The following is a 25449-nucleotide window of genomic DNA, read 5'->3' as shown; positions in this document are numbered from 1 at the left end:
TGAGTATGGTTTTCTTATTATATGTACATGGCGAACTCATGGCCCTCTCTGCGGGCACGTGAGCCCTCGTCTCAGCTCAGCTCCACCGCGCCTGCGCATGTGCCTCCCGCCAGCCAGCTGGTTTTTGGGTCTTGTTTGGGGGGGGTGTCATATGACTGGGTGGGCGTGGCCAACTTTTTTCCCACTTCCAGCTTTTTTAAAGCATTTTTTCCCCTGCCGGTTCGGGAAAATCAGCAGGGGGAAAATGCTTTAAAAAGTGGGGGGAAAGCTTCCGAAAATTGTGCGGCTCACAGCCGAGCTGTGCGATCGTCGGAAACTTTTTGTTTTTTACTATTGTTTCACAGAACTAAGGACAATTGTCCCTACCGGTTCGGCCGAACCAGGAGGATTTCACCCCTGATACATAAATATAAAAACGACATGTTAACGGCAATAACGCCCTTTTTATCATTGAGTTTCTGATTTCTAGGCATTATGTTTATATAAAACAAATTTTGTGGCGGATGAAAATGTGCAATAAATCTGCATAGGTTTCCCCCATCCCAAAGATATTTCATAGAATGCTTCTGTTCCTTCCAAGAGAGTTCTAAGATGCCTCCTCTTTCTCTTCTTAGGTATGAAAAAGATATTCAACTCTTCAAGAGCAAAGTGGTTGACAGCGTAAAATTATGCAGCAGTCACTTATTTGATCCCCCCAAAATTGAAGACCCCCATGCAATTAGGTAACAATACAGTGATCAAGTCGCATCATGTATTTGATCATTCTGATTTAGCAATAGCCTCGCAGACTGTTCAGCTACGATGGATGAAAAAGTAATCTAGGGATCTATCCTTGCATTTACGACCTTCACAGATCTGTAAAGCAGTGGGAGCTGAACCATGGTTGTAAGCAGTTAAGGTTTCATGTAGCGACCGCTTCACTCATTGGCCAAGTCACTAGTTCCGTTTTGCTGCTAAATGAGAACTATCTGTGTTTCTCTTAAGCATATGTAGATTTAGGCTCTCTAAAGTGTTTACAAGTCCATGCAAACTGGAGGATTTTACATTCAGAGATGTCCTATGTGAAGAAAAAAAAATCATTGTAAGTTTTTGAAATTCTTAAGACATTGTAAATGTCCAGTAGACATGCTTAGGACAATGGGTTATTAATTTTCATATTTTACTTCTGCTGGGCTACTGTACTTCCATTAAATAGGCCTTCTGTCTTTAGCTTTGGAAACTTTGAACCCCGGTGACATTTTGCTTGTGTCTTGCAGCTTTTCTCCCTGGAATCCAGCTATACACAATGAAGTGAGAGAGAAGATGTTGACTCAGAAGGTACGGAGGAAGGATGGGTCTTATTTTATAGAAATTGAAATAAGTCTTGTTGCATTGAAAGAAACTGAGGCAAGCTCTTTATGACGAAAGATATCAAGCAGGAAGTCCCTTGTGTAGCCTTGTTGTGAGATAAGAGAGATGATTATTCTGTGTGTGTGTGAGAGAGAGGGGGGAGGGGCATTTTTACATCTTTAAAGTGGCTAGAATGAAACTCTGGCTAGAAAAGCACATCGCTTGAAGCAGGGGTGCCCAATCTTGGCAACTTCAAGACTTGTGGACTTCAACTCCCAGAATTCTCCAGCCAACTTAAAGATCTCTGGACTTTCAATTCCCAGAATTCCTTCAGCCAGTATGGAATTCTGGGAATTGAAGTCCACAGATCTGTAGCGTCAGTGTGAAAATATAGTTTCAAGTGTCCAACCTTGGCAACTTCAACTTCCATGCTGGCTAAGGGAATTCTGGGAATTGAAGAATACACGTCTTAAAAAGTTGCCAAAGTTGGATCCCCCTGCTTTAAACTAATATTTTCACACTGTAGCTGCAGAGAGGTTAAGAGTAGCTAATTCTTTTAGGACTAGCTGCATTGTGGATTACTCAGCTGAGCAAGGGGGGTTAGTTTCTTAAGAGCCAAAAGAATGGAGAAAGGAAACTTGACAAAACAATTTAAGTTTGCAACAAAGGATGCTTTTTTCTTTGTTTCTTCCTAGAAGAAAGGAGATGACCAGCAATGCAAGAACACGCAACTATCCGGCCTCTCGTGGGTCAAACCAGGCTCCGTTCAACCTTTCAGCAAAGAAGACAAGTCACTTCCTACTTAGCTACCCGAAAAGGAGATTCACTCCACCCTTTTGACTAGAAGGAGGGAACGTAAACAGAGCCCAACAGCGAAAACTGTGGTTCTCCTTGACTTTGGATTAGTAAAGAGTAAATGCTAGCAAACGACTTAAAAAGTGATCCCATTCAGCGGAGTTGCTTGGGACTCTTTCTTGATGTTTTACCGTTGAGTTTTAATTGCAGCCTGCAAGTAGGTCTTATTTAAAAAGTAAAAGCCGGGCTTCTGTACGGGAAGCCCGTCGTGCGTGGGTAACGAATGACTCAGGAGTCAAATGTAGCTCAGAAGTTTTCGGTGGGTTCCTTTTTAAAGCTTTTTCTTTTTTTAATGTAAAGAGCGGGCCGGAAAAAAACTCATTCCAGAGATAATCTGTGTTTGTGTAAACTAATATAGCAGAGTAAAATACTATATTTAAAAACTTTTAAAATGCATTGGTTTCTATTGTAAATATTATTAGGATATTGAATTTGTAAATACTTGGTTCCAATTCCTTCTAGCCCTTCCAGGGGCAGAAAAGTTGAGACTGATTTATGTATGATGTGTACCTATTTCCCCCCCCCCTTCCTTTTCTCCTTTACAGATGTTGCCACTACTGGCTGCTTCTAGCATAACTTGTCCCACAATCTTTAGGGCCGCAACCGAATTGCCTGCAAGAATCATATAGGAGGAAAGATTTTACTTCAAAAAGGGGCTTAGGTAGAAGACTCTTCCATTGTGATAGTTGCATGCATCTTAACTCAAATAACCTTTAAGATGTGTCAAAGTAATATTAGAGGCAGCCTTAAATAGTACATTAGTCAGGAAAGGTGTGTGGGGGTTTTTAAATGAGAAAAAAAATCAAAATCCTGTAGAGGTCTTGGTTTTAATAAAATCTTAAAGGGCTAGCATAGGTTGACTTAGGAATCATGCTTGAGATGGCTTGACTAATGTGTTACTAGTGACATCTTAAAAAAAAAATAAAGACCAATCATGGCAAAAAGTCCACGTTGTGGTTGTTTTCTTTGGATAAAATATTTGCCAATTAAGTACCAGTTCTTTGGAATTCTGATTTGCTAACTATAGTAAAACCTCAAGTTAACAGGCCATTTAACGGAAAAAGGGCTTCTATTATGCCCCCAAATCTGTTAAATCAGGAAATATGTCATTTCTATAATGGTATCAATAGGTAAATGTAAGCGCATCTTCACTACTTTGGATGCAAAAGACTTTTTCAGCAGATGACTGGATGGAAATTTTGAATCCAAAGTCTACTAAATGAGGGAAGGATTTTACAATATTTAACTATGGCTTAATCTATGGGACACATAATTGGTTCCCCCCCCCCCCCCTTTTGAGAAGTTATGATGACAAGAAGCAGAGCTGCTGACTGCCGGATGGAAGGCTGAATTAGCAGTTTTTTTAAAAAAAAATAGACCTTTTTGATTTGTTGCTTTATAAAACTTATGAATCACACGAACAGGCTAAACCTGCATGTACCAACACTTGCCCTATTTCATTTCAACATCCCTGCATTCAATTTACGTCCAGTCGATCATTTCATAAATCTAAAATCCCTCTTCCAAGGTCTACATTTAGATCCCCTTGGAGCAATTTTAAGAGCAGCACAGATATTGCTGCAAATGCAACCCAGGGCAAAATATTGGCAATATTGAATGTGATCGTATTAGTCTTTAAAGTGATCCTTCAATTGCCCAAACACCATTGTTAATTTCTCTATAGACTCAATTTGATCCTTTATGGGGGGGGGGGGGGGGAGTGGAAACATTTTCAGCAGGTACTAGAAATCACATGAAAGCCGTGGTCCAGTCTTATGCGTACAGAGTATCTTAGGTTTAATCCATGGCATCCCTAAAAAAAAAAAAAAGCTAGGAAAAGGTCTTATTGCTAGTGAGCCATTGTGATCACAAGCAGACTAGATGTTGGCCTGTTCTTCAGTGAAGAACAGATCTTTCTTCCTCTACATCAGTCTTCCTGACCTCCATTTAAAGCAGTTAAACACTTCAATGGACCAAAGGATGACCAAATGTTTTCCTCATTTTGAAAAAGAACAATGGGAAGACACAACCAACTACTAGGATAAAGCTAAGAAACGGGAAAGGCTAACAGTCCTACCTTAAAATATTCATACGCGAGAGTTCAGTATGACTTCTGTGCGCTTCCGGAATGAATACAATTCAGTTTAACACAGCTTTTCACTTTAGGATTTGCTATTTAAAATATATATATATATATATTCTTCAAAAGTGCCATTGCCAAGGTTGCAAAACTCTAATTTGCATTTGAGAACTAGTGAAGTGCTACCTGCTGATCGGAGCTGACTGGAAACATTGCACAGCTAAAATACAATGAAATTGTGGTATATATACACACTATTCCCATGTCACCTGAAGGGCATAGAGGAAAAGGAGAGGAGAAGGAAAGAAGAGAAGAGAAAGGAGGGAAGGTTTAAGTCCTCCCCTCCGTTTCAATTTCTGGTATGTCTCCAGTAAGCTTTTTAACTACTGCCTGACAAACGTTCTAGAATCTTCACTCCTAATTTAAAAAGAAGGTTCACAGCACTTCTGAACTAGGTCAGATAATTAGTCACAGAGCTGATTCCATCACTGCTGACTGCCACATTTCCAAATGTGATTTAAAATACTGCAGATTCTAAACATGGACACCGGATAAGATCCAACTAGCTAAAAAAAATGTTAATGGGCTAATGTAAAAAAATACTTTTGTCTTTCCAGTTCTGAGATTAAAACCAATCCCTTCTACCGAATAAATTAAAAAAAAGATGATGATGAAAACTGGATCTATCGGCGCTTGATGGGATACATCCAAAGCAAGCTGGTGTGACTTGCAGGGTGATGGGAGGAAATAATGCTTCTCCTCAAACTTTTCCGATTGTGTTTGAGCAGAAGACGTCCGTGGTACATAAGCAGAAAGACTTGTCTTTGGATGTCAGGAGCATCACGCTCACGGAGGTTAAAAAAAGGACTTCCTTTCTTGCCCCAAAAGTGCCTTGGAGATGTGGAAGTCACGGCTTCTATTATTTACTGGTCAAAAGTCCAGATAGCAATTCAAAAAAAAAAAAAAAACCCACCACCCCACTCCTCGATTAGTCTTTGAGGTCAGTGAGATCCTCGGTCATTGGCCACATCTTGTAATCTTCTCAGAAGGGCTGTGTGGTTTTCTGGACACATGCGCTTGGCTGGTGATTCGGCCCCCTCCTCTAAGACGATGCCCCTCTTTTTCGTCGAGGTCTCACCCGTTCTAATCATGCTGTTAATCTCTTCAAGTCTCTGAAATGAGCAATGAGCAAGGAAACCTGGTCAGTTTTTTCCCTCTCTCGCTCCCCCCCCCCCCGAAAATCTAGCTGCTAAGATTAATCTCTATATCACTTGTTTAAACCACTGACATCGTGTTGAACTTCTTGTAATCCCCTTAAGCAACGTGGCTGAGGATGCTTCAGTTCCCCGCTCCGTAAATTAATATTTCAAGATTACATCTCTAATCGCCACAGTTCAAATAATAGCTTTGGGGGGGGGGGTGTCACAATCATTGGTCTCATTTTTAGAGGGTCCAATCAACATTCATCCTAACAAATACAGTTTTGGAAAAACATTACTTGAATAATACGACTGAGAAACAAAACTTTGCATTTTATCTTCCAAATATTCATTCATTCTCTCCCTCCACTCTTTGTCTCTCTTTCATCTCTCTTTCTCTTTCTCATTTTATCTTCCAAATATTCATTCATTCTCTCCCTCCTCTTTCTTTTTCTCTCTCGTCTCTCTCTCTCTCGTCTCTCTCTCTCCCATATAAATAATGACATTCACTGGCAAATCTAGTCAGCCATGAATATTTATAAGAAAAAAAGTTTCGCACAGCTTGCTAAAGCATGCAGTTATTGATTTGCTAAAATGACATAAGATTTCAAAATACTTAATGGGCAACAGCATCACTGAGTGAACAAACAATCAGAGAGCTCTTACCTTTGATGGGCTGCTGCTGAAATAGTACAATATTTTCTCATGCCGAGAGACCGCACACTCATTTTTGTGGGGAGAAATGTAAATCGGGTGGTTTTGAGACAGTTGGACTCTGCGGGGAGAGCCGCTTCTCACAAACGGATAGGGAGACAAGGGAGGAACATCAGTCTGATGCAAAAGAGCGATAAAACGCATATTCAGTTAACCAAAAAAAAGAAAAAAAAGAAGAGAGAGTGGAATGCATCTGGCAACTTAAAACACCATAACACATCCATTTATTGTTGTTGTTGTATTTTACACTAGGTGATGACCCAGCATTGTCCAAGTATTTATTTATAGGGGGAAAATGTCCGGACCAAACGTAATTTCTAATGTTGGATTTTCCCCCTTACCAGAGGGAGCCCCCTTGTGGAGGACTATGTAGCCGTTACCATGGCAACTCAACTGCACTATACAGTAGAAGCCATTTTATGGGAGTACAGTAGAAGCCATTTGAAGGCACAACAGACTATATCATAACAGAACACACACCCCGTGGGGTGTTAGGGGTGTCTTACCCCCACAGTATTTGTTTCCAGAGAGAAAGTCATCTGTGTACCAAGTTTGGTTGAAATTGCTCAAGGCGTTCCAGAGTTATGCTGGAACATACGCACAGACACACAGCCATTTATATATAGATAGATTAATGGCCCTGAGCAGTTTAGACATTCTGTATGAGAATTGTGATAAGTTTTCAGAGTTATCAGCTTTTAAAGTTTAGCCTACAGGATACAAGAATCCCCTGTATCAAATACAAGATGGTTCTATTTTATCGTAAGGCAGGGATGACTTGGCTTTATTCATCTTAAGAGATTTATTTGCAATGGACTTAGGTTTAAAAGAGTCCTCTTTTTACTATTTGCAGTTTCTGCCCAGATCACAAGTCAATATCCATCCATGGCTCTTAGTAACCACATGGATAGATTTTTCTCTCTCTGATGATGGTTGGGGGATCTGTTTCCTAACCTGGTCTTTGATTGCCTCAGAATTTATTCTATGTCACTTTTGTTTTTGTTTTTTAAAAAAAAGCAAAATATTGTAATGGCAGGACAACCTGGGTAACTCCAGTTGTTAATCAGAGAGATAGTAGCTTGCCTATTCTGAAGAAGGAAGGAATAGAAAGGGTTACTTACTCCGTTGGCCGAGGAGTACTTCAGGGCGAAGTCTTTAATCTGGTCTGTGTAGACATTATTATAAAACTGAATCAGGTCTCCACGTTCCTCTTCCTCAGTGTCGCTACTGGCTCCGGTCAGTCGCGTTGGTGTTGGAGGAGTGCTACTGGGCTGCGGAACAGGCAGGGTGCTACTCGACCTCATGACTGGGCTGGAATCTCGGCTTGCTGCAAAGACAGATTATGATTCACTGGATCGAATAGTTTTATGAAACTACTAGTTATTTTGGATTTTTTTTTAAGTCTAGTTGTCAGAGTTCCAAGTAAAAAAACCCATAATAATCAGAACTCCGTGGCAGGTAGATTCTTCAAATAATAGCTTTATTGGATCTATCATATTGGCACAGGCTCTAAAGGTTCCCGTGGTTTTCACTTAATTAAAAGTTTTCCTCTTTTCCCAAACAGTCACATGGTCCAATCAGGCTGCTGTTCAATTGCTTGGTAACATCACTCCTCCTCCTCTCTTCAGCCACCTGTCCTTGGTTCCCAGGGGGAAAGTATCTTGTTTTGGCTACAAACCCCCAGCTCTCTCCAATTCCCCCCGCCCCCCTAATCCTCATCTCCATTAAGGCAAAACTGAAGCCTCAAAGATGGCCTCAATCAGGCCAACTTTAGAGTTGACACTAGTCGTTAAGGCACCAGGTTAGAAAGCGGGAGACCTTCCTAGTTCTAGTCTCCTACTGACTACATTCACTTACTTCGGTCCTTATTTTTCTCCACTGGGGAATTCTGTGGATTGTTTGCCTCGCTGGTGCCAGAATTCCTTCGTCTTCTGCCTTTAATCAATACACTGCGGTACACCTTAAATAGGCAAAATTATTTCAGAAGAGAAAATGGCCTTGCTGAATTAAAAAAAGAGAGCTTTCAATGGGGGAGTTATTCTTCTGGTACTTTTCAAAGACAACACCAAGCTCAGCTAGATGGAACTCTTGCAAATATAAGCAGCACGAATCTGAGATGCAGAGGGAAGCGTTTCTGCATGCATTTCACGATTGTTTTATAGAAGGCCCTTTTTTCACTAGGTAGGGCTGGACAGATATGACCCTCCTTTAATAAAACTGGGCGCTAATCTAGAAGACTACGCCAATATCTGGAATTTTCCCCTTAAGGCCTAACTAAAACTGATGATTGAAGAAAACAAACTCAATAGAAACAATTGAATGTAGCCTTGAATACAGAAACAAGAGTGGTGCGGTGGCCTAGAGATGGAGCTCTCGCCTCACAATCAGGAGGCTGTGAGTTCAATCCTAGGTAGAGGCAGATATTTCTCTCTCTGGGCACACTGAGAATATGTCTGCTGAACAAAGCTCTGCATTGGCGACAGGAAGGGCATCTGGCCAAGACTCAGCTCCATTCAGTTAGCCAGACTCCATCCAGCAAAGGATGATGGGGTCATTAAAAGAAGATGATTGAATACAGGAACAAAGAAACTGTTCTCACGTGGCTTTTGGCCTGGGGCTGCATTCGATAGCAGCGCATGATGTTCTGAAACGAGGTGTCTTCTTTGGTAACCTGGAATGGAAAGCAACCGTTAGCGGAGAAATATTAGCACTTTCATTAGCGCTAGGTTGTTTTTTTTAATCTTTCAAGTTAACTGAAATGGGTGAAACTTTACCTTTGCAATTACATAAATAGCACACATCAAGAGCTGATCGAGATGTCGGTCCATCATGAGCTCCGAGCACTGTACTAGCGAAAATTCAAAACAGGTCCAGATTTTCTTCCTCAGCTCGTCAGAAATATCCAGCCTGATGCAGAGATCTCGCAGGCGAACGCTTGCTAAATAAAATACCTGTTGAAGCCAGAAAATACTGTCAGAGCTAGAAGACATTACAATGTTTTTCATAGAATGATTTTTTTTGCATCCGGATGAAAAATCAAATTATGAAAATGCTTCACGGGAGTACAGCATTCGGGAAAAGACAGGGAGAGGAGTTTTCTTTGCAAAACCTGCCATATTCTTTTATTTATTTGTACCAATTGTAGTGAATATTTGTGGCTCAGGATTGAACTGTGAGATCCTTGGTGTTCTCAGAGCTTGATTGTTTTCTTGCAGATGTTTCACTACCAAGCTAGCTAACATCATCAATGAGAGTAAGGAATGAGGTTTGTTCTCATTTTATATGTTAGTGGCTTGCTCTGTAAATGTTGGTGGGAATGGTCTTGGTAGTTCCTTGATTGGGTTTACGATATTTATTTTTATGTATTAAATTACTGGCTTTCCTGCCCAAGACAGAGCTAGAACTCCCCGTCTCCTGGTTTCTAGGCCAGCACCTTAAAACACTACAGCAAACTGTCTCTTTCCCAGGGTCGATGTACCTTTCTAAAGAAGAGAGTAAGTGAGCCAGCTTTTCGGGATCTGTTGCCACCGCTACTGATCTGCTGCTTCTGTCGCCGTTCTCCAGGATGGGCCACCTGCTGGAGCTGGCCTTGCAGCTGGAGGGTTGGGGCAGTCATCTGCTGAGAAGTGAGCGTGCCAGCAAGGGTCTGTGCACTGATAGGTGGGATGGGACTAGGCAGTGATTGAGTCTGTCCACTAACGTTCACCTGAACTGGAATGAATGTTATGCCCCCATTTTCATTGGCGATGCCTGTCGAAGAAAATGGGAAAAATATATACATAATCCTACTGCCAAGGAATAGATGAGGCGATTGGTATTTTCACCCCTTTGGACAGGAAAGCCCCCCCCCCCAATTATTTTAAGTTGGAAAATTAGTTTAAGTTGGAAGACCCCCTCGCACTGTAGACATCAACTGTTTCAACTTCTCCCTTCGGGATGCAGCTATAGGCCATTGCATGCCAAAACAACCAAGCACAAAAAGTTTTTTCCCTTGTGCCATCATTCTGCTGAGCACCTAAGTCCCCACAGCACCGCCTTAGATCGAAGGATATTTACCCATGTAGTAGGGCTGCATTGCTACGATCCTTCTCATTTTCCTACCTTTTCTCCTATTGGTACCTGAGGATTATCACAATTGCAAAGGCATTTAGACTTATATGCTGTTTCACGGTGCTTTTACAGCCCTCTCTAAGCGGTTTACAGAGTCAGAGTCTATTGCACTCAACAATCCGGGTCTGCATTTCCCACCTCGGAAGGATGGAAGGCTGAGTTAACCTTGAGCCTGGTGAGATTCGAACTGCCAAATTGCAGTTTGCGGCTTTTATATTACTTTGTTGTTTGTATGCACATTGAGAGCTTATGCACCGGAGACAAATTCCTTGGGTGTCCAATCACATCTGGTCAACAGAATAGTCTACAGTCTCGATGTTAACGTGGTCCTTCCTTAGCCACCCGCCGTACCACGGTTTAAGGAAGCATTATTTCTCACCCCTGCATTGATCCACCTCACCTTGTACAGGTATGGTAACTGTCTGCCCATTATTTGCGGTCACTGTGGCGGTTGCCACGGTGACTAATGTCTGTCCAGGCACTGGAGTGACAGGGATGGTATCGGAGGAGACGTTTTGTACAGGCACGGTGCTGATCACAGGTGGCTGAGAGACCCTCACAGGCGTCCGAGGGGCCTCCCCAGGGGTGTCACTGTCAACGAACAGCCTTCTTCTGGTAGGGTTGGTGGTTGGAGAGCTGTACCGTTCGTAGAGGGTGGCTGGGGAAAACGAAATGCCTGCAAGAGATCACAAAAGGAGAGAAAAGCAGGAGTGATGTAAAACCTGGGAAAAGAAAGTAAGGGCAATCTCAAAGGGCTTGCACCGGTCTAAATCACTGAGCTCTTTTTAGACGTGCCGGAAGTTCAAGGAACAGAGCAGAGGAAGCACGCGACAGTTCATGGTTTGAAAGGGCTTGAACCTCATCTCTGGGCCCTACGCTGGATTATTTTGCTATCGGATAGGAAGATTAAGGAAAGAGTGGTGCGGCGGCCTAGAGGTGGAGCTCTTGCTTCACAATCTGTTGAATTCGCTCTTAGGTAGAGGCAGGTATTTCTCTCTCTGGGCCCAATGGGAATGTGTCTCATTCTATAGCTCCGCATTGGCGAAACGGAAGGGCGTCTGGCCAGTAAACAATCAGATCCATTCAGTTGCCCAGACTCCACCCCGATGCAAGGGATTACGGAGTCATTAAATGATGATAGGAAGATTAAGGAAAGGAAGGATACACGGACGGGTCACAGAAGGGAGACAGTAAATGCGAATAGCTTCCTGAGACTTATGGCCATTTTGTAACTTAGCTCAGATGCCACAACAACAACAAGATGTGGCGTGTTTTTTTTTTACAGGTAGACCTCAATGAATAGCCACTCGTTTTGCAACTGTTCAAATTTACAAAGACTATGGAACATCAACTTTTTGGCTCATAAAGTATTCCCAAACATCATGAATGGGCACACACACACACACACACTGTCCCATAACCGCATGTCCAGCAGGTCAGTTTATGATCTATTGTGGCATTGTGCAGTTCTAAGACTGCAAGTGTCTTTCTGCTGATTTCCCGCAAAAAAACACATCCATTCAAATGAATGGGTTAGCTCGGGGGTCGGCAACCTTAAACACTCAAAGAGCCATTTGGACCCGTTTCCCACACCGGGAGCCACGTAACTCTTCCCGTGCCTGACTATTTTCTGAGTGGCCACAGAACTAGCATATGTAATTGAATTAAACGTTCCGTTTTCTTCTGAAACTTTTCTTGGATTTATCCATGGTTTGCCTACCGGGGGTCGAAAAGCTCAATAAATAGCATGCCGGCGGGTGTCACACATTGGCAGTCGTGATGCATATTTTGAGCGACAGGGAGCCGCAGCAGATGGATGGAAGAGCCACATGTGGCTCCAGAGCCGCAGGTTGCTGACCCCTGGGTTAGCTTAACGATGACTTTTGTTAAAAAAAAAGACGAAATATTACTTCTGGTCCTGTGGGTACCTCAACGTACAACTGTAACAACTCACAACTGTAACCCCGGGATCAATTATGATGGTAAATCAAGGACTACCTGCATGAATAATGTAGACTTTCTCAAAACTGGAGATATTTTGAATATAAGCTTGTAAACATTTTTTACACGTTGGAATGCAGCCTTCAGAGTTTGCCATTTCTGCTCCACCGCTTATCTTCTGTAAATTTGGAATGGCCTACCTTTTCCCTGTGTTCCAGTTTCAGCACGAACTTCATTTAATCTCCTCGGAGTTAAAGGGGACCCAGCCACGCTGTTGCCATTTGATCTTTCAAAATACTGAGGTGGCATCACCTAAAAAGCACAAAATACTTCATCACGGCATTGTAGGCGTTTAGGCACCGTGGCCTAAGAATTCCCATTGCTCCAAATCTCTTGGACATTTCCAGTAAAAAATCTTTGTACAAGGAGCCAAAGAAAAGAACTTTTGTCTTTTACCTCTTCGCAGGTAGGAACCTTATTTTCATTTTCTTTTATTTTATCCCAGAGTGGGGATTCCGTTTTCCATGCCAGGCTCTCTAAAATCTGTTCCTCAATGTGGTTGAGATGCTTCACCACCTCTCTGCAAAGGCCATCTTCTGCTCTGATCAGGATCTCGATTACCTGCAATGTATCAAATCAAAATCTTTATTATGGACAAGGATCAGCAATAAGGATGAGGTGGCCTGGAGGTGGAACTCTTGCCTCACAATCAGGAGACTGTGAGTTCGATCCTAGGTAGAGGCAGATATTTCTCTCTCTGGGCATGGTGAGAATATATCTGCTGAATATAACTCTGCATTGGCGACAGGAAGGGCATCTGGCCAGTAAACAGCTTCATTCAGTTGCCCAGGCAGGTAGCATATCTGTAGGTAGCATGGAATAAACTTCGTAGTAGTTTTCAACTCCACCCCGGCTTCTGATTTCTTGCGCCTGACACATATCGCTCTACGATTGTTTCCATTGCCTGAGTCTTTCACAGCAATTGCGTTAATTTGCTGCAGCACTGCACGCAAAAGATTTACCTTATAAAAGTGGAAGGCAGGAACATCAAAAACATCCGTGATGAATGGGAAACTATCTGCTGTCTTGTAGGAGTAAATGATTACTTCAAGGCAGCAGGCCATGAGAGACTTATGAAAGACATCGTGCTCCAGGATGGCCTATAATAATTTAAAAAAAGAGGGCAGTTCAGTACAAAAATCAGATATTTGTTGCTTGCTAACATTATCACGTGCCTGAATCGCCAAGCAGAGATAGTTTTTTAAATACACCTGCGATGCTATCTGCCCATTAAGAAACATATACAAAGTGAATTTAAGTGGAAGGGGAAACTGAAGAGGTTTAGTAAAACATCCTGATTACATATTGGGGTGTCCTAAACCTTGTGATGATCAGGGTGAATCTTCTCTAAATTTCTTTCTCTGCACGTGTTTCAGCTGTGGGCTCCTCTGCTTTTATATGATAGTTCCCTAAGCAGAATCTCTTATCCTCATCTCTCATCACGTTAAATCACAGTGGCCCTCTTGACATTATATCCCTTTTGACAAATTATCGTGTTAGGTGAAAGCAGTGAGTAAACTGAAGGCTGAAGGTATGGTTAAGTATCAGATTCTGGCCAGTTTTTGCATCTTATCTCAGTCTTTGATGTTGCATTTTCCTGAGGATTCCATCAGTTGTTTTACTAAAGAGAACATTTATGCAAATCACTGGACTATACTTACAGATAGATCAGCATCTTCTAGTCTTTTCTTTTCTTGCTTTAGGACGGATTCCAAAACCTTATAATAAAGGACCTCAGCGAGACGGAAGTGTTTACCCACAAGATCTGAAATAATTGTGTAATATAAAATAAGCCATGTTTACCCATAATGAAATAAATTTTTTAAAAATGAAAACTTTTGGGGATTATTAACCACCAGTAAAATAATCATTAAGCACACATACACATGTGGTTCCCTTCTCCCCCAGAACTGGTTTCTTGATTTTAAACAGGAACTATTTTAAGGTCTCTTGAAATGAACATTAAGAATGAGCTTGCAAAGAAACAGAATTCCTATTATACATCATACATCATATACGCTAAGAAAGAAATAATATTGTAAGCTGTCCATAGTTACCCTGTGCTAAGTTGCGCGGCCAATAAATTTAATAAATATTAATAAATGATCATTTTTATATTGGGCTTACATGTAAAAATATACCAAGTAAAAATGTTAAATACTTAGTTTAATACTAAAACTAGAGTCCTTTGGGAACACAAAACATAGCAAAAACACTTTTTACACATTCTCACCTTTGGGGAAATTCCCAGATTCTCCAGAAGATGGCGCCTTTTGTGAATAAATTTCATACATTTCTTTCACTCTATTGGTAATGGACACAGAAGGATCCCTGGAGCAACTTCTGTCAATGAATAATGTAGATTTGCCACTTTTGAAAGAAAACATCTTTGTGTGTATGTAAGTTTTATACGGGAGGCTTTTAAGAAGAACGCCATTGTTTTATTCAAGAGTTTATCACTAAAATAAATTGAAACTTGTCCTTAGTCTCAAAAGTTACTTTACTTTATTGTCATTGCACATTGTACAATGAAATTAAAGGCATTTATGTATTTTTTATACATAAAAAATAAAACAAAAACACACCTCCTTCACATTCTTTACAATTGAATTAAAAAACCCTGATACTGCATTGTCAGATTTCCTAAAAATGCCCTAATTGATTCATAAGTATCGAGTCAAGTTTTTAATGCAAAACCAGTCATTTATTAGGAGCACCATTAGGCAAAATCTGTTCGCAGTCAAGCCTATGCTTTGTTTGATTTATCTCTGAACTTTACCCGTTCCTTCCCTCTGCTCAGTCTGTGTCATAAATCACATTACCCTAAAAGATGCATCCCTCCCAAACCGGCTGCAGTAATCTAAGATCCGACTCTCCCCCCCCCCCCCAAATTCTGTCCCCATGACAACACTGAGTTGACATTAATATTGCACTATACAGAAGAATTCAGTATCTAGGACGGAAGCTATTTTTCAGTCTATTTGTCCTTGTTTTTATTGTCCTGTACCATCTGCCAGATGGTAATAGTTCAAAAAAAAAAAAAGTGCCCAAGATAAGATGGATCTTTAAGGACGTTTTGAACTTTCTTAAGGCAGCGGGAGCTCAAAGCTCTTCCAAAGAGGGGAGGGGGAAACCCATGATCCTCTGGGCAATGACGTTGACCCTCTGGAGCGCTGTCCTGTCTGCCACTGTGCAACTGGCAAACCATACACAGGTGCAGTAAGTTGAAATACTCTCTATGGTGCAGCAGTAGGTCACCAGCAGTTTTCCATTCAGTTGTTTCCTGAGAAGTCTCAGGTCATATCATCTCTGCTGGGCCCTTTTGACCAGTGCTGCAATGTGAGTTGTCCCAGGTCAGGTCCTCTTTTATGATAACACCTAGAAACTTAAAACTTGCCACTTGCCCCACTTGGTCTCCATTGATAACCAAGGGCTGGATTTCTGATCTATTCCTTCTATCGTCCACTATAAGCTCTTTGGTCTTATTGTTGCTAAGGACCACATTATTCTCTCCACACCACAAAGGTTTTAACTTCGTGTGATGGTGCAGTGTTCACGAATCAATTTGTTTATTACACACTGAACATCACTGAAGAACACAGTCCACTTTGGGGATTTAAAAAAAAGCACTTAAAACCACATGGGATTCTTAAAAAGAGTGCCACTTCACCAACTAAATCTTGTTTAAATTTCAGCCGCCTGCCCAAATTTGAATCGTCATGGAGCCACCAGTTTGGGAAGTGCCAGGAGGGGGATTCTACTGACCTCAGAAGTTGCTCCAGATTCTCACTAGGGGCGTTCTTCAGCCCTGCCAACATTGTGTGAAGCCGTGTCAAGCATTGGGTTGCGATGGAAATGGGGCTCAAGTAAGGATCGCTATCCTTGATATATTTCCGGCCAGTGAGAGGCGTAGATATTCTGAAAGATTTTGTCTAATCAAAAGATACAAAGATGAAAGGCGTTTCAAGAAAGTTCCTGTGCTTTCAATAAAATTTGGATTCAGAAAATCACCTTCATCAACTCCAACAAGGCTTATCCCTGGTTATTGCCTTCTTTGGACTGAAATCTGCCTCTTCTTCTAACCCACAGTCTCCCTATTATCTATACAGAACAGTGCCCCTATAAAGTGCATAAGAAAAAGAACAAGTACAGGGTCAGAGGTAAACTGTTGGCATTTTCTGATAATCTGGGGTGTGATGGGGCAGTATGATTGCTTTAAAGGGACACAGCAATTAAGTGACAGACCGGTAGGATGCGAGACTGAGAAGTGCTATATATGGTAAGTTAAGCTAATTATACTTGGAGGGATCCTTGGGGGACTCTGGGCTTAGCTATTTACTTGCAGACATTTCATAACCCAAACTAGGTAACATCATCAGCAACCCCCTTCTCTTCTAGCACTGATGATATTACCTAGTTGGATAATGAAATGTCTGCAAGGAAACCACCAAGCTCAGAGAGCACCAAGGTCTCCTCATTTAAACCCGAGCTACCAAGATTTGCCCTTTATTGGTAAATAAACTTTAAATTTTAATAACCTATATTAAATGAAATAATGGAGTGTTTGCCAACAGATAGACATCCTCCTTTGAATAAGGGAGCTTTTCCGTTCTCTCCCCTTGGGTAGGACATAGATCCATGATGGCACGAAGAACCATGTCGCTTGGCATGCGCAGCGTCGCCCGTTCCTCTTCCGGGTTTCTGGCGCGCATGCACGCACGATGATCAGCTGGTCTTCATGCGTGCGGCAGTGCCAGAAACTGGAAGAGCTGGTCTTACATTTTCCAGCGTGAGCATGTGCAATGGCCAGCTGATCGTCATGCACACATGCGTGCCAGTAACCGGAAGACTAGCTGGCCGTCGCGCATGCGCACTCCAGAAACTGGAAATTCATTTTCCAGCATGCGAATGCTGCGTGGGCAGCTCTTCTTCCGGGTTGCGTCCTAGATGACCACTTGGTGCCGAAAACGTTCGCCATCACTCACCTAGACTCTGCGTTTGATGGAACTTGAAATAAGACTCACAGAGCTAACTTCAGACCAGACCGTGTTTAGACTCACCCGTTCAAAGTGTTCCTGCAGATTATATTTCATTTGTACCCTTTCAGCTGTTTCCATCTCCGAAGCGGTGTTTAAACATCTTCGCAGGGTTCCGATTTCCTCGTCAGCATCTTCTCCAAGAAAGATCCTCTCATCTAGATTCCCAACTGACAGTATGTATTCCTCGTAGGCCTTGTTGATGGCCTTGCTGGAGTGAAGAATGGAAGAAAGGCAAGGGTCTGACCGAGGTATAAATGCTTGCAAACGATCGCTAAACATTTTTATGAGCTTTCGTAAAATTGTGAAACACAACCTGAATTGCAAGAGAAACTATAGACTGCGGGATCCTTTGTACCCAGAAAATCCTGAAATTAGTAGAACCGTTGTTTTATGGTACTTACAAGCTTTCTGCAAAGTTTCCAGGATCCAAAAAACCTGTCAGGTTCTCTTCTTTTCCTTTTAGGATCTACAAAAGAAAGAAAGGGAGGAAGAAAGAAAGGAATTGAAGTTAACTGTCAATAATGGAGCTGCAGCGATTCTGAAGAACGGTTAGAACTGTTATCTGATGACATACCTTCTTTTCAAAGAGTTTTTTCACATAGGGCTTCCAAAAATGTTCTTTTATTCCCTTGGCTTCCAGAACCAAGCCATCGTGCAAAGAGCAGAGTTTTTCAATGATGCAAGGGGCTTCGGATAAGAGCTTAAAATCCTTACTGTGAAAATCTTCAGGCAGCCCTTTGTTAATGGTTAAGTGGGAAGGGGATGAGAGAAAGAGAAATAAAGAACATTTTTCTACCTTCCTAAATGGACAGATGAGAAAGAAGAAGGAAAAAAACCCAACCCCCACACAATCAATTTCCTGTTGTATATAAGATCTGTTGTCCTTTTAAAAGTATGAAGTGATTTTCTTGCTCTTCAATTTTCATCAGGTCAACTAGTTAAGTCTGAATATGAATAATTTCCCTCTATGGCATACTATGATTTTCTCTGGTAACCTTTTAATAAATGACTGGATATCACAAGAAAGTAACTTTTTAACACAATATACAGCATTTTGCTATCCATATTTTATGGTTAAAAATTAAAAATAAATAATAATACTTGGAGAGCAGCATAATAAAACAGCATTACATTTACCCTTAAAACTTGGATTCAGAATCTCCTTACGATTTGGGCACTGCAAAGAATTCCCATAGACTAGATCAAGAACGCACAGTAACAGATGGTATGAATTTACCAAATCATCACTGATCATAGGAAAATTGCCTGTGAAAGTCAATATGGAAACAGATTATAGAAATTTATTTTTTAAAAACCTAAATTAATAAATTTGCATACATTTTTTACCAATAACCAGATGCAATCTTGAGAACATATGCCTAATAATATCAATTAAATCAACTATTTAGTTTGTGGCTTGTGTGAGACCTGCTGTAAAAATATATTAAAATGCTAGGTTGAATATTATGATGAAATGCACAAATATTCAATTATGCGCTGACCTTGATATAGAGAGGGGAGGGGAGAGCATTAATATGGTCAATTTGAACGAAGCCATATTCTGTAAGAATTATTTTCTTTTAACCAAAGATAAACATCAGAAAGCAATGTTTCCAAGCTTCAAATGCATTCTTTCACTTCTTAAGAAAGTCTATTTCCATTCAAAATAAACAGGCAAATTAAAAGATCATATCTATTTAACAATGGTTTCAAATAGCATGTGCTATACATTTAGACAAGCAGAAGATAATGATATATTATTTAAAAGAGGAAAACTAAGAATACAAAATTAATAGTCAACGGTGCTAAAATTTGGTTTAGGGGATGTTAGCATTTGTCCTACTGTATAAGTTCACGGAGAAAGAAGTCAGAATTACAACAGGAAGGCATCTGCAGATTTTCCACCCAGGCAAAAGGAACCCATGATGCCATTCTTTAAACTAGAAAGCCTATCACTCAAACAAGCCCAAACCTGCCCTTTGAAGCATGGTTGCTATGATAAAGAGAACAGAAACCACTTCCCCAGCAAAAAGAAAGAGAAACAAATTGTGTCTGTGTGTATTTTGAGTTCCTGGGCTTACAAGTAACATACTGCATTTTTCTGAGTTAAGACACACCAAGATTTTGAAGAAGCAAATTTTTTAAAAGTTTTTGCACTCTGCAGACCTCCCCAAAACTTTTTTTTTGTCAAAAAAAGGGCATGCATAGTCTTTAGGAGCCTTGAAGAGTGCTCCTGGGAGCTGGGGGGCAAAAATGAGCAAAAAACAGCCTGTGTTTCACTCATTTTTGCCCTCCCCAGCCCCCAGGAGCACCCTGGAAGCCTCCTAAAGGCTATGCATGGCCATTTTTCCAAAGGGGGAAGTTTCGGGAGGCTAAAAATGCTGTATTCAGGGTATAAGACGCACTCAGATTTTCACTCTCTTTTTTTGGGGGGGGGGAGGTGTGTCTTATACTCCAAAAAATAAGGTAAGTCACTTTTCTCATTTTAAGGCTCTGCATATTTATAAGGTGGGTTTGTGTTTTGTATTGTACTGTGTATTGCATTGTATTATTGTATTGTATTGTAAACATATCAAAAATTAATTCTATACTTCTCACTGACAGAAGTCTCTACCATAAATTTTTGTGCCTTCAAGTCAGTGCCGACTTCTGGCAATTTCTCTTAACATTGTTTAGCAGATGAGATTTCTTTCTTAACCAAAGGAAAGGGTTTTTCTAACTGTGCATTGATATGCTCTGTTCCACACAACTGGAACAAATTTTACCGGTATGAACTTTAACAAAACCTTACTGAACTGTTTTTTCAAATATTTTTAAATAAAAGGCTTGAGATTTTAAATAGGGGGTTTGATGTTTAAAACGTCTAGGAAACTGCTTTGCAACATTATGTGAAGTGTTTCTTTTCTAATACTTACCACTAAAAACTTAGAAAAAAGTCCACAAAATATTTATTTTGGATACAAAGGCATATAAAGTGCAAGTTTGTCAGCATAACAATTTGCAACTGGTGTAAGCCTGTTCTATAAAATCGTAGAAACATTTTATACTGAAGGACTTCTGTGCTCATAATAAAAATAAAGCTGAGATGCTCATTTAACACTAAAAGGATATTTTACTAATTTATCAAATATATGTATCATCTATCCTATTCCAAAATATGTCCTGTCCCAATCTTTTTGAAAACAAGGCAGAAACAACATTATTACTGTTCTTATATTCTAATCAATGAAAAAAAAAGATTCTTACCTTTTGCATAAACAAAGAGGACCCAGCAAAACTGGAAAACTTCAGAAACAGTGCAAGGTTGCCTCCTTTTTAGAAATGTAGCCATGAAAAAGAAACAAATTATGTTTCGATTATCTAATAAAACGTTTCAAAATGTAAACCCCAGAAAATGCTTATTTATATACATTCAGGCGGACCACGGAAGTGATATGCATACATATTTCCTCTTTAATTTAACAGCCTGGAACCTTTAGGCTAAAAAATGAACTATTGGTGCAGATATTATAGCTCTTGCATTTATTAAATAAAGCAATGATAATAGGCCCTTAATCAGCATATAATTTTACCTTATCAGTTGCAAGCCTAGTAATCAGAGTGATCAGTGGAAATACGAATTAGTATAGATTAACTCAGCAAGGACATTCCCTAAGAAAATAGTTGTAAAGGAGACACAGACTATGAATTGGTAATATAGTTACAAATCTCCCAAATCAGAAAGAATTGATTTGAAGGTAAAACAAAGTGTTAAAAACTGTAATTTTTGGAATAAGTCAAGAAAACACAGGTAATATTAATAGGTGGCCACACCTAGTTATGACCACAACTGAAAACTGTACTTTAATCAGCCTCAAATAGTTAATAAAGAATTAAGTGATAAATTTGCTCATACTTGAAGAACAAGACATGAAATCTCCTTGGGAGATTTTTGAGTTAACATGAATACATAAAAGGTAAAGGTTCCCCTCACACATATGTGCTAGTAGTTCCTGACTCTAGGGGGTGATGCTCATCTTCGTTTCAAAGCCAAAGAGCCAGCGCTGTCCAAAGACGTCTCCGTGGTCACGTGGCTGGCATGACTAAATGCCGAAGGTGCACAGAAAGCTGTTCCCTTCCCACCAAAGGTGGTTCCTATTTTTCTACTTGCATTTTTACGTGCTTTCGAACTGCTAGGTTGGCAGAAGCTGGGACAAGTAACGGGAGCTCACTCTGTTATGCGGCAGTAGGGATTCGAACCGCCGAATTGCTGACTTTTCTGATTGACAAGCTCAATCTTAGCCACTGAGCCACGGCGTCAGTGATGTCACCTATGAATACATACATACCTTTGTTTCCTCCCTCTCGGCTGTCGTGGTTGGTCATCTTGTGGATGCTTGAAAATATCCTGAAAAATGGGTTCATACTTCTTAAAAATTACAGCAGAAACTGTAAAGTTTCTTTCTAATCTTGTGGTACGTTCTCTGAATTGGGAGGGTAGGTCTGCCATATCTTCCCATTTCTTCATCTTGTTAAAAAACTCTATTAAACTGAAGACATTTGCGAGGATCAGAAATTTAAACTTAAGAAACGTTTACATTCCAAAACATTCTGTTGAACACCGATTCTAACTTATGTAGCTCCATGTGTCTATTACTTCTGGTGAACAAGAATAAGGGTAGAGGTAGTCCTCGACTCCTGAAAGTTCATTTAGTAACCGTTCGAAGTTAAAACAGTACTGGAAAAAAGTGAGTTATGTCCATTTTTCGTACTTATGACCGTTGCAGCATCCCCAAGGTCAAAATTCAGACTCTTGGCAACTGACTCATATTTATGACCGTTGCAGTGTCTTGGGATCACGTGATCCCCTTTTGCGACCTTCTGAGGAGCCAAGTCAATGGGGAAGCCAGATTGATTTAACCACCGAGTTACTAACTCAAGAACTGGAGTGATTCACTTAGCAACTGTTGCAAGAAAGATTGTAAAATGGGGCAAGATTCACTTAACAACAGTCTCAATTAGCAACAGAAATACTGGGCTCAATTACGGTCGTAAGTCGAGGATTACCTGTATGCGATTAAGGTGCTCTCTAACCATCAGGAAGTATGTGTTAAGGTATGACAAGGTTTCCACTAGTTAACTATTTACACATTAAAATCAAAATATAATGTTCTGCAGAAGACTTTCTAAACTTGACAATCTCAGCCCTTCATAACATTTTAGAAGAAAAGTTACCTTTGTCCTGAACAGCGCAGTATTCTGATTAAAGACACATAATTTCCTTCAACAGTCCCTCTGCTAACTGTTGGGACGGCTTTCCTGCAAGCCACATATAACGAACATGCTAACCAGTGCAGATCGTTTCCCTGTTAATTTAAAACAGCAAAATAAATTCACCCATCTCTGAAGTCATACAACTGCAAGACATTTGTCCCTAACTGCGAATTAGCCATGTTAGTTAATTAGAGAGCTATTAGCTTATTATAAACGTCTTTTAAAAGTTTGCTCAGTTCAAAATAATTAATTATTATATTCTACTGGGAGAGGAAAGCTGATCCAGGGAAATGTCTATGGAGATTCTCGGTCTTAAGAAACATCTTCAAAGGAAAAACCAGAAAGTCCAGTTGCCTCTTGAAAAAGCACCTTTGATCCAGGGAAACAGAAAGTGAGAAACACCTTCGCTACACAGAAACTGTAAGTAGGACTTTGCGAGCTCCAGTTTACACATTCAGAAAGGATTTACAAGGCTCGCATTCACATATGTTGTGGATTACGTCTGCAATAAGCAATCTGGTTTACATCTATTCCAACAGAACTGATGTAATAGCCACTGAGTGTTTCTAAATTCTACAGTTATATTTCAAAGGAAATAAATATTTGAAGTTTAAAACATAGTTTTCTTTGTTTAATCTATGCTTTTCCAGCATGTAGTGTGTTATTACTCTCTTACTACTGAAAACGTCTGTATTATATCAAAGTAACTTCAGGTTCAGAATAATAAAAGTCTGGATTAATTAACAATGTATTAAAAACAGTGTATGTGATCTGTGAGAGACAGATGGAGATTTCAGGGAGATTTACAGAATGACAGGCCATGAATTCATGCAGCCATTTCTACTGGTAAATTACAGTGGCAATGCAGCCAACTAAAAAAACAAAATATTCATACTGGTCTACCAAGAAATGTACTAGTTTTATTTTGTTTGTTCATCAAGTGGCCAAATGTAGAATGTTATTTACCAAACAGTATTATAATTTAATTGCGATACGTATGCTGTCAATCTAACTCACCAAGCATAGAGAACACTTTCACATAGATCCAGTATTTAATTAGGCAAATAACAGGCAGACAGCTTATTTCTGATCAGGTGCATCTTTTGGAAGTTTGTATTTAAAATTACAGTTTTCTGAACACATTAACCACAGACGATGTGCTTCCACAACTGGCTGCATGAACAATGTATGATTGATTTGTAACTCCACCAAAGCTATTATGTAAGCTTTAAACCCTCAGGCTAAAATCCATCACTGCTCATTGATTACATGTTTCTTTAGGCATCCTTCCTCTTTTCAACACAGAAGGCCTCTTATTTTGTTAGTTACTCTTGTCTCTTCACTGCTTTTCTATTGTCTGTCAGATGCATTGGAGGTATGAGTTGCCAAGGGAAGCATTTATTCATTTCAATTTACAATATAGGGTATGGTTAAGCAATATTCTCCAAGATCACAACAATAAAACTCATAAAACACAACCCCTAGTGAATCACCACAACCTTGCGATGTACCACAACCAACTCCAGACACCCTCATTCTACGCCAGCAACTTTGGTGTTGGATAAGACTCCCGAGAGGACCATGGACAGCCAAGAAAACAAACTGACGGATCATCAAATAAGGAAACCTGGACTTCCTCTGGAATCCAAATAGCTAGGCTTACAGATTAACAGAGTTGGAAGGGACCTTGTAGGTCATATAGTCCAGGGATCGGCAACCTTAAACACTCAAAGAGCCAAAAGGTCCTAACCAGAATCCCTCCATTCACTTCTGGAGCGAACCGGAAGTCTGGTTCCCTCATCATAGACTCCTCCTAGTGCAGCATCCTTTTTCCTCTCCTGTCCTAACCGAAGGCCCTATCAATTGTGGAGCCGACCAGCGAGAGGGAGCCGCAGCAGAGGGATGAAAGAGCCACATGCGGCTCCACAGCAGCAGGTTGCTGACCTCTGATCCAGTCCAACCCCCCCACCCTCTGGTTTTAAATTATCCAACTTTAGATGCATTACACAAAGACCTGGCTCTCTAAGGAAGGTTTTAATGCTGGGAATGGTGGAAGGAAAAAGAGAATGAGGACCATCAGTAGCATGTTGGAGACAAATGTCTCGCTTTACAAACTTTGTGGCCATAGGTCGAGGACCAGCTGTGAATATAAAATAAATGCCGCCAGCCAATGCTATGAATGGCACTGCAGTGATTCACTTGACAACGGAGGCAAGGGGTAAAACAAATGTCTCACTTTACAAAGAATATGGACGCAAGTCGAGGACCAGCTGTGAATACAAAAGAAAGGCGGCCAGCCAAGGCTATGAATGGCCCTGGAGGCATCCTTGAGCGCCCCCCACCCCCTGCAAGAGGGAAGGGCGCTGCGAGGCTTTGCTGCCCCCTGGCGGTGGGCGGCCGTCCAGCCAGCCAGCCAGCCGCGCAGGCCCCGTCCCCTCCTTAGGCCCCGCCCCCGGCCCCACCTCCAGGGTGTAGTTCCTCCTCATACTCTGGTAGCTGAGCCAGGCCTCTGCTCGGGCGCGCTCGTCCATGTTGAGGCTGCTGCAGAGCTCCTCGTAGCGCTGCCGGGTGGCTCGCTCCGCCTCGGCTGCTGCCGCCGCCTCTTCCTCCTCCTCCTCTTCTCCTCCTTCCTCCTCCTCGTCCTTTTTCTCCTCAGCAGCGGGGGCGGCCAAGGCCGGCGCCTCCACCTCATTTGCGGGAGAGGCCGCGGAGACTGGGGCGCCCCCTCCGGCCGCGGCCCGGCCGCTCTCCTCGCCGCCCAGCATCGCCCGTCGCCTCTGAGGGGGGAAAAGGAGGCAGACGGCAGGATGGGAGGGGAAGGGCTCGCGGTTCGCGCGGCTGGGCCCGCACTGCGCCTGCGCCCGGCTTG

The 25449-nt window shown here is 41.2% G+C and overlaps 2 protein-coding genes across 5 annotated transcripts in view; one reads left to right on the top strand and one right to left on the bottom strand.

The window, feature by feature from the left end:
* Window positions 1–3128, top strand: part of AKTIP (AKT interacting protein) — a 16523-nt gene extending 13395 nt beyond the window's left edge. For 2 of the 3 annotated variants that reach the window (XM_081963602.1, XM_081963603.1), the window contains exons 8-10: window positions 615–722; window positions 1257–1317; window positions 2025–3128. In XM_081963602.1, coding sequence (XP_081819728.1) covers window positions 615–722; window positions 1257–1317; window positions 2025–2135 — 280 coding nt within the window. In that variant the 3' untranslated portion in view covers window positions 2136–3128. The remainder of the gene's footprint in view (window positions 1–614; window positions 723–1256; window positions 1318–2024) is intronic. The other variant, XM_081963604.1, reaches the window with a different exon arrangement.
* On the bottom strand, window positions 2463–25449 carry RBL2 (RB transcriptional corepressor like 2). Of its 2 annotated transcripts, none has more exons than XM_081963600.1 (22): window positions 25043–25449; window positions 22542–22672; window positions 21656–21856; window positions 20574–20638; window positions 18465–18593; window positions 17902–18062; window positions 17729–17793; window positions 17349–17535; window positions 16054–16220; window positions 14522–14631; window positions 13950–14053; window positions 13251–13388; window positions 12685–12849; window positions 12429–12540; window positions 10688–10963; window positions 9656–9927; window positions 8952–9128; window positions 8777–8848; window positions 8035–8137; window positions 7299–7504; window positions 6130–6294; window positions 2463–5436 (listed from the first exon to the last, which is right to left on the bottom strand). In XM_081963600.1, exons 1-22 carry the CDS (start codon window positions 25343–25345, stop codon window positions 5266–5268), a joined length of 3480 nt encoding a protein of 1159 aa, XP_081819726.1. In that variant the 5' UTR covers window positions 25346–25449; the 3' UTR covers window positions 2463–5265. The 2 variants fall into 2 exon arrangements, with proteins under 2 accessions (XP_081819726.1, XP_081819727.1); XM_081963601.1 differs by having other exon boundaries at window positions 25069–25407.

This window comes from Natrix helvetica, assembly GCF_964273705.1.
Source record: "Natrix helvetica genome assembly, chromosome: 10".
Classification (NCBI taxonomy): Eukaryota; Metazoa; Chordata; class Lepidosauria; order Squamata; family Natricidae; genus Natrix; species Natrix helvetica.
The sequence above is the reverse complement of the archived record's forward strand: the minus strand, read 5'-3'. Positions and strand labels throughout refer to the sequence as shown.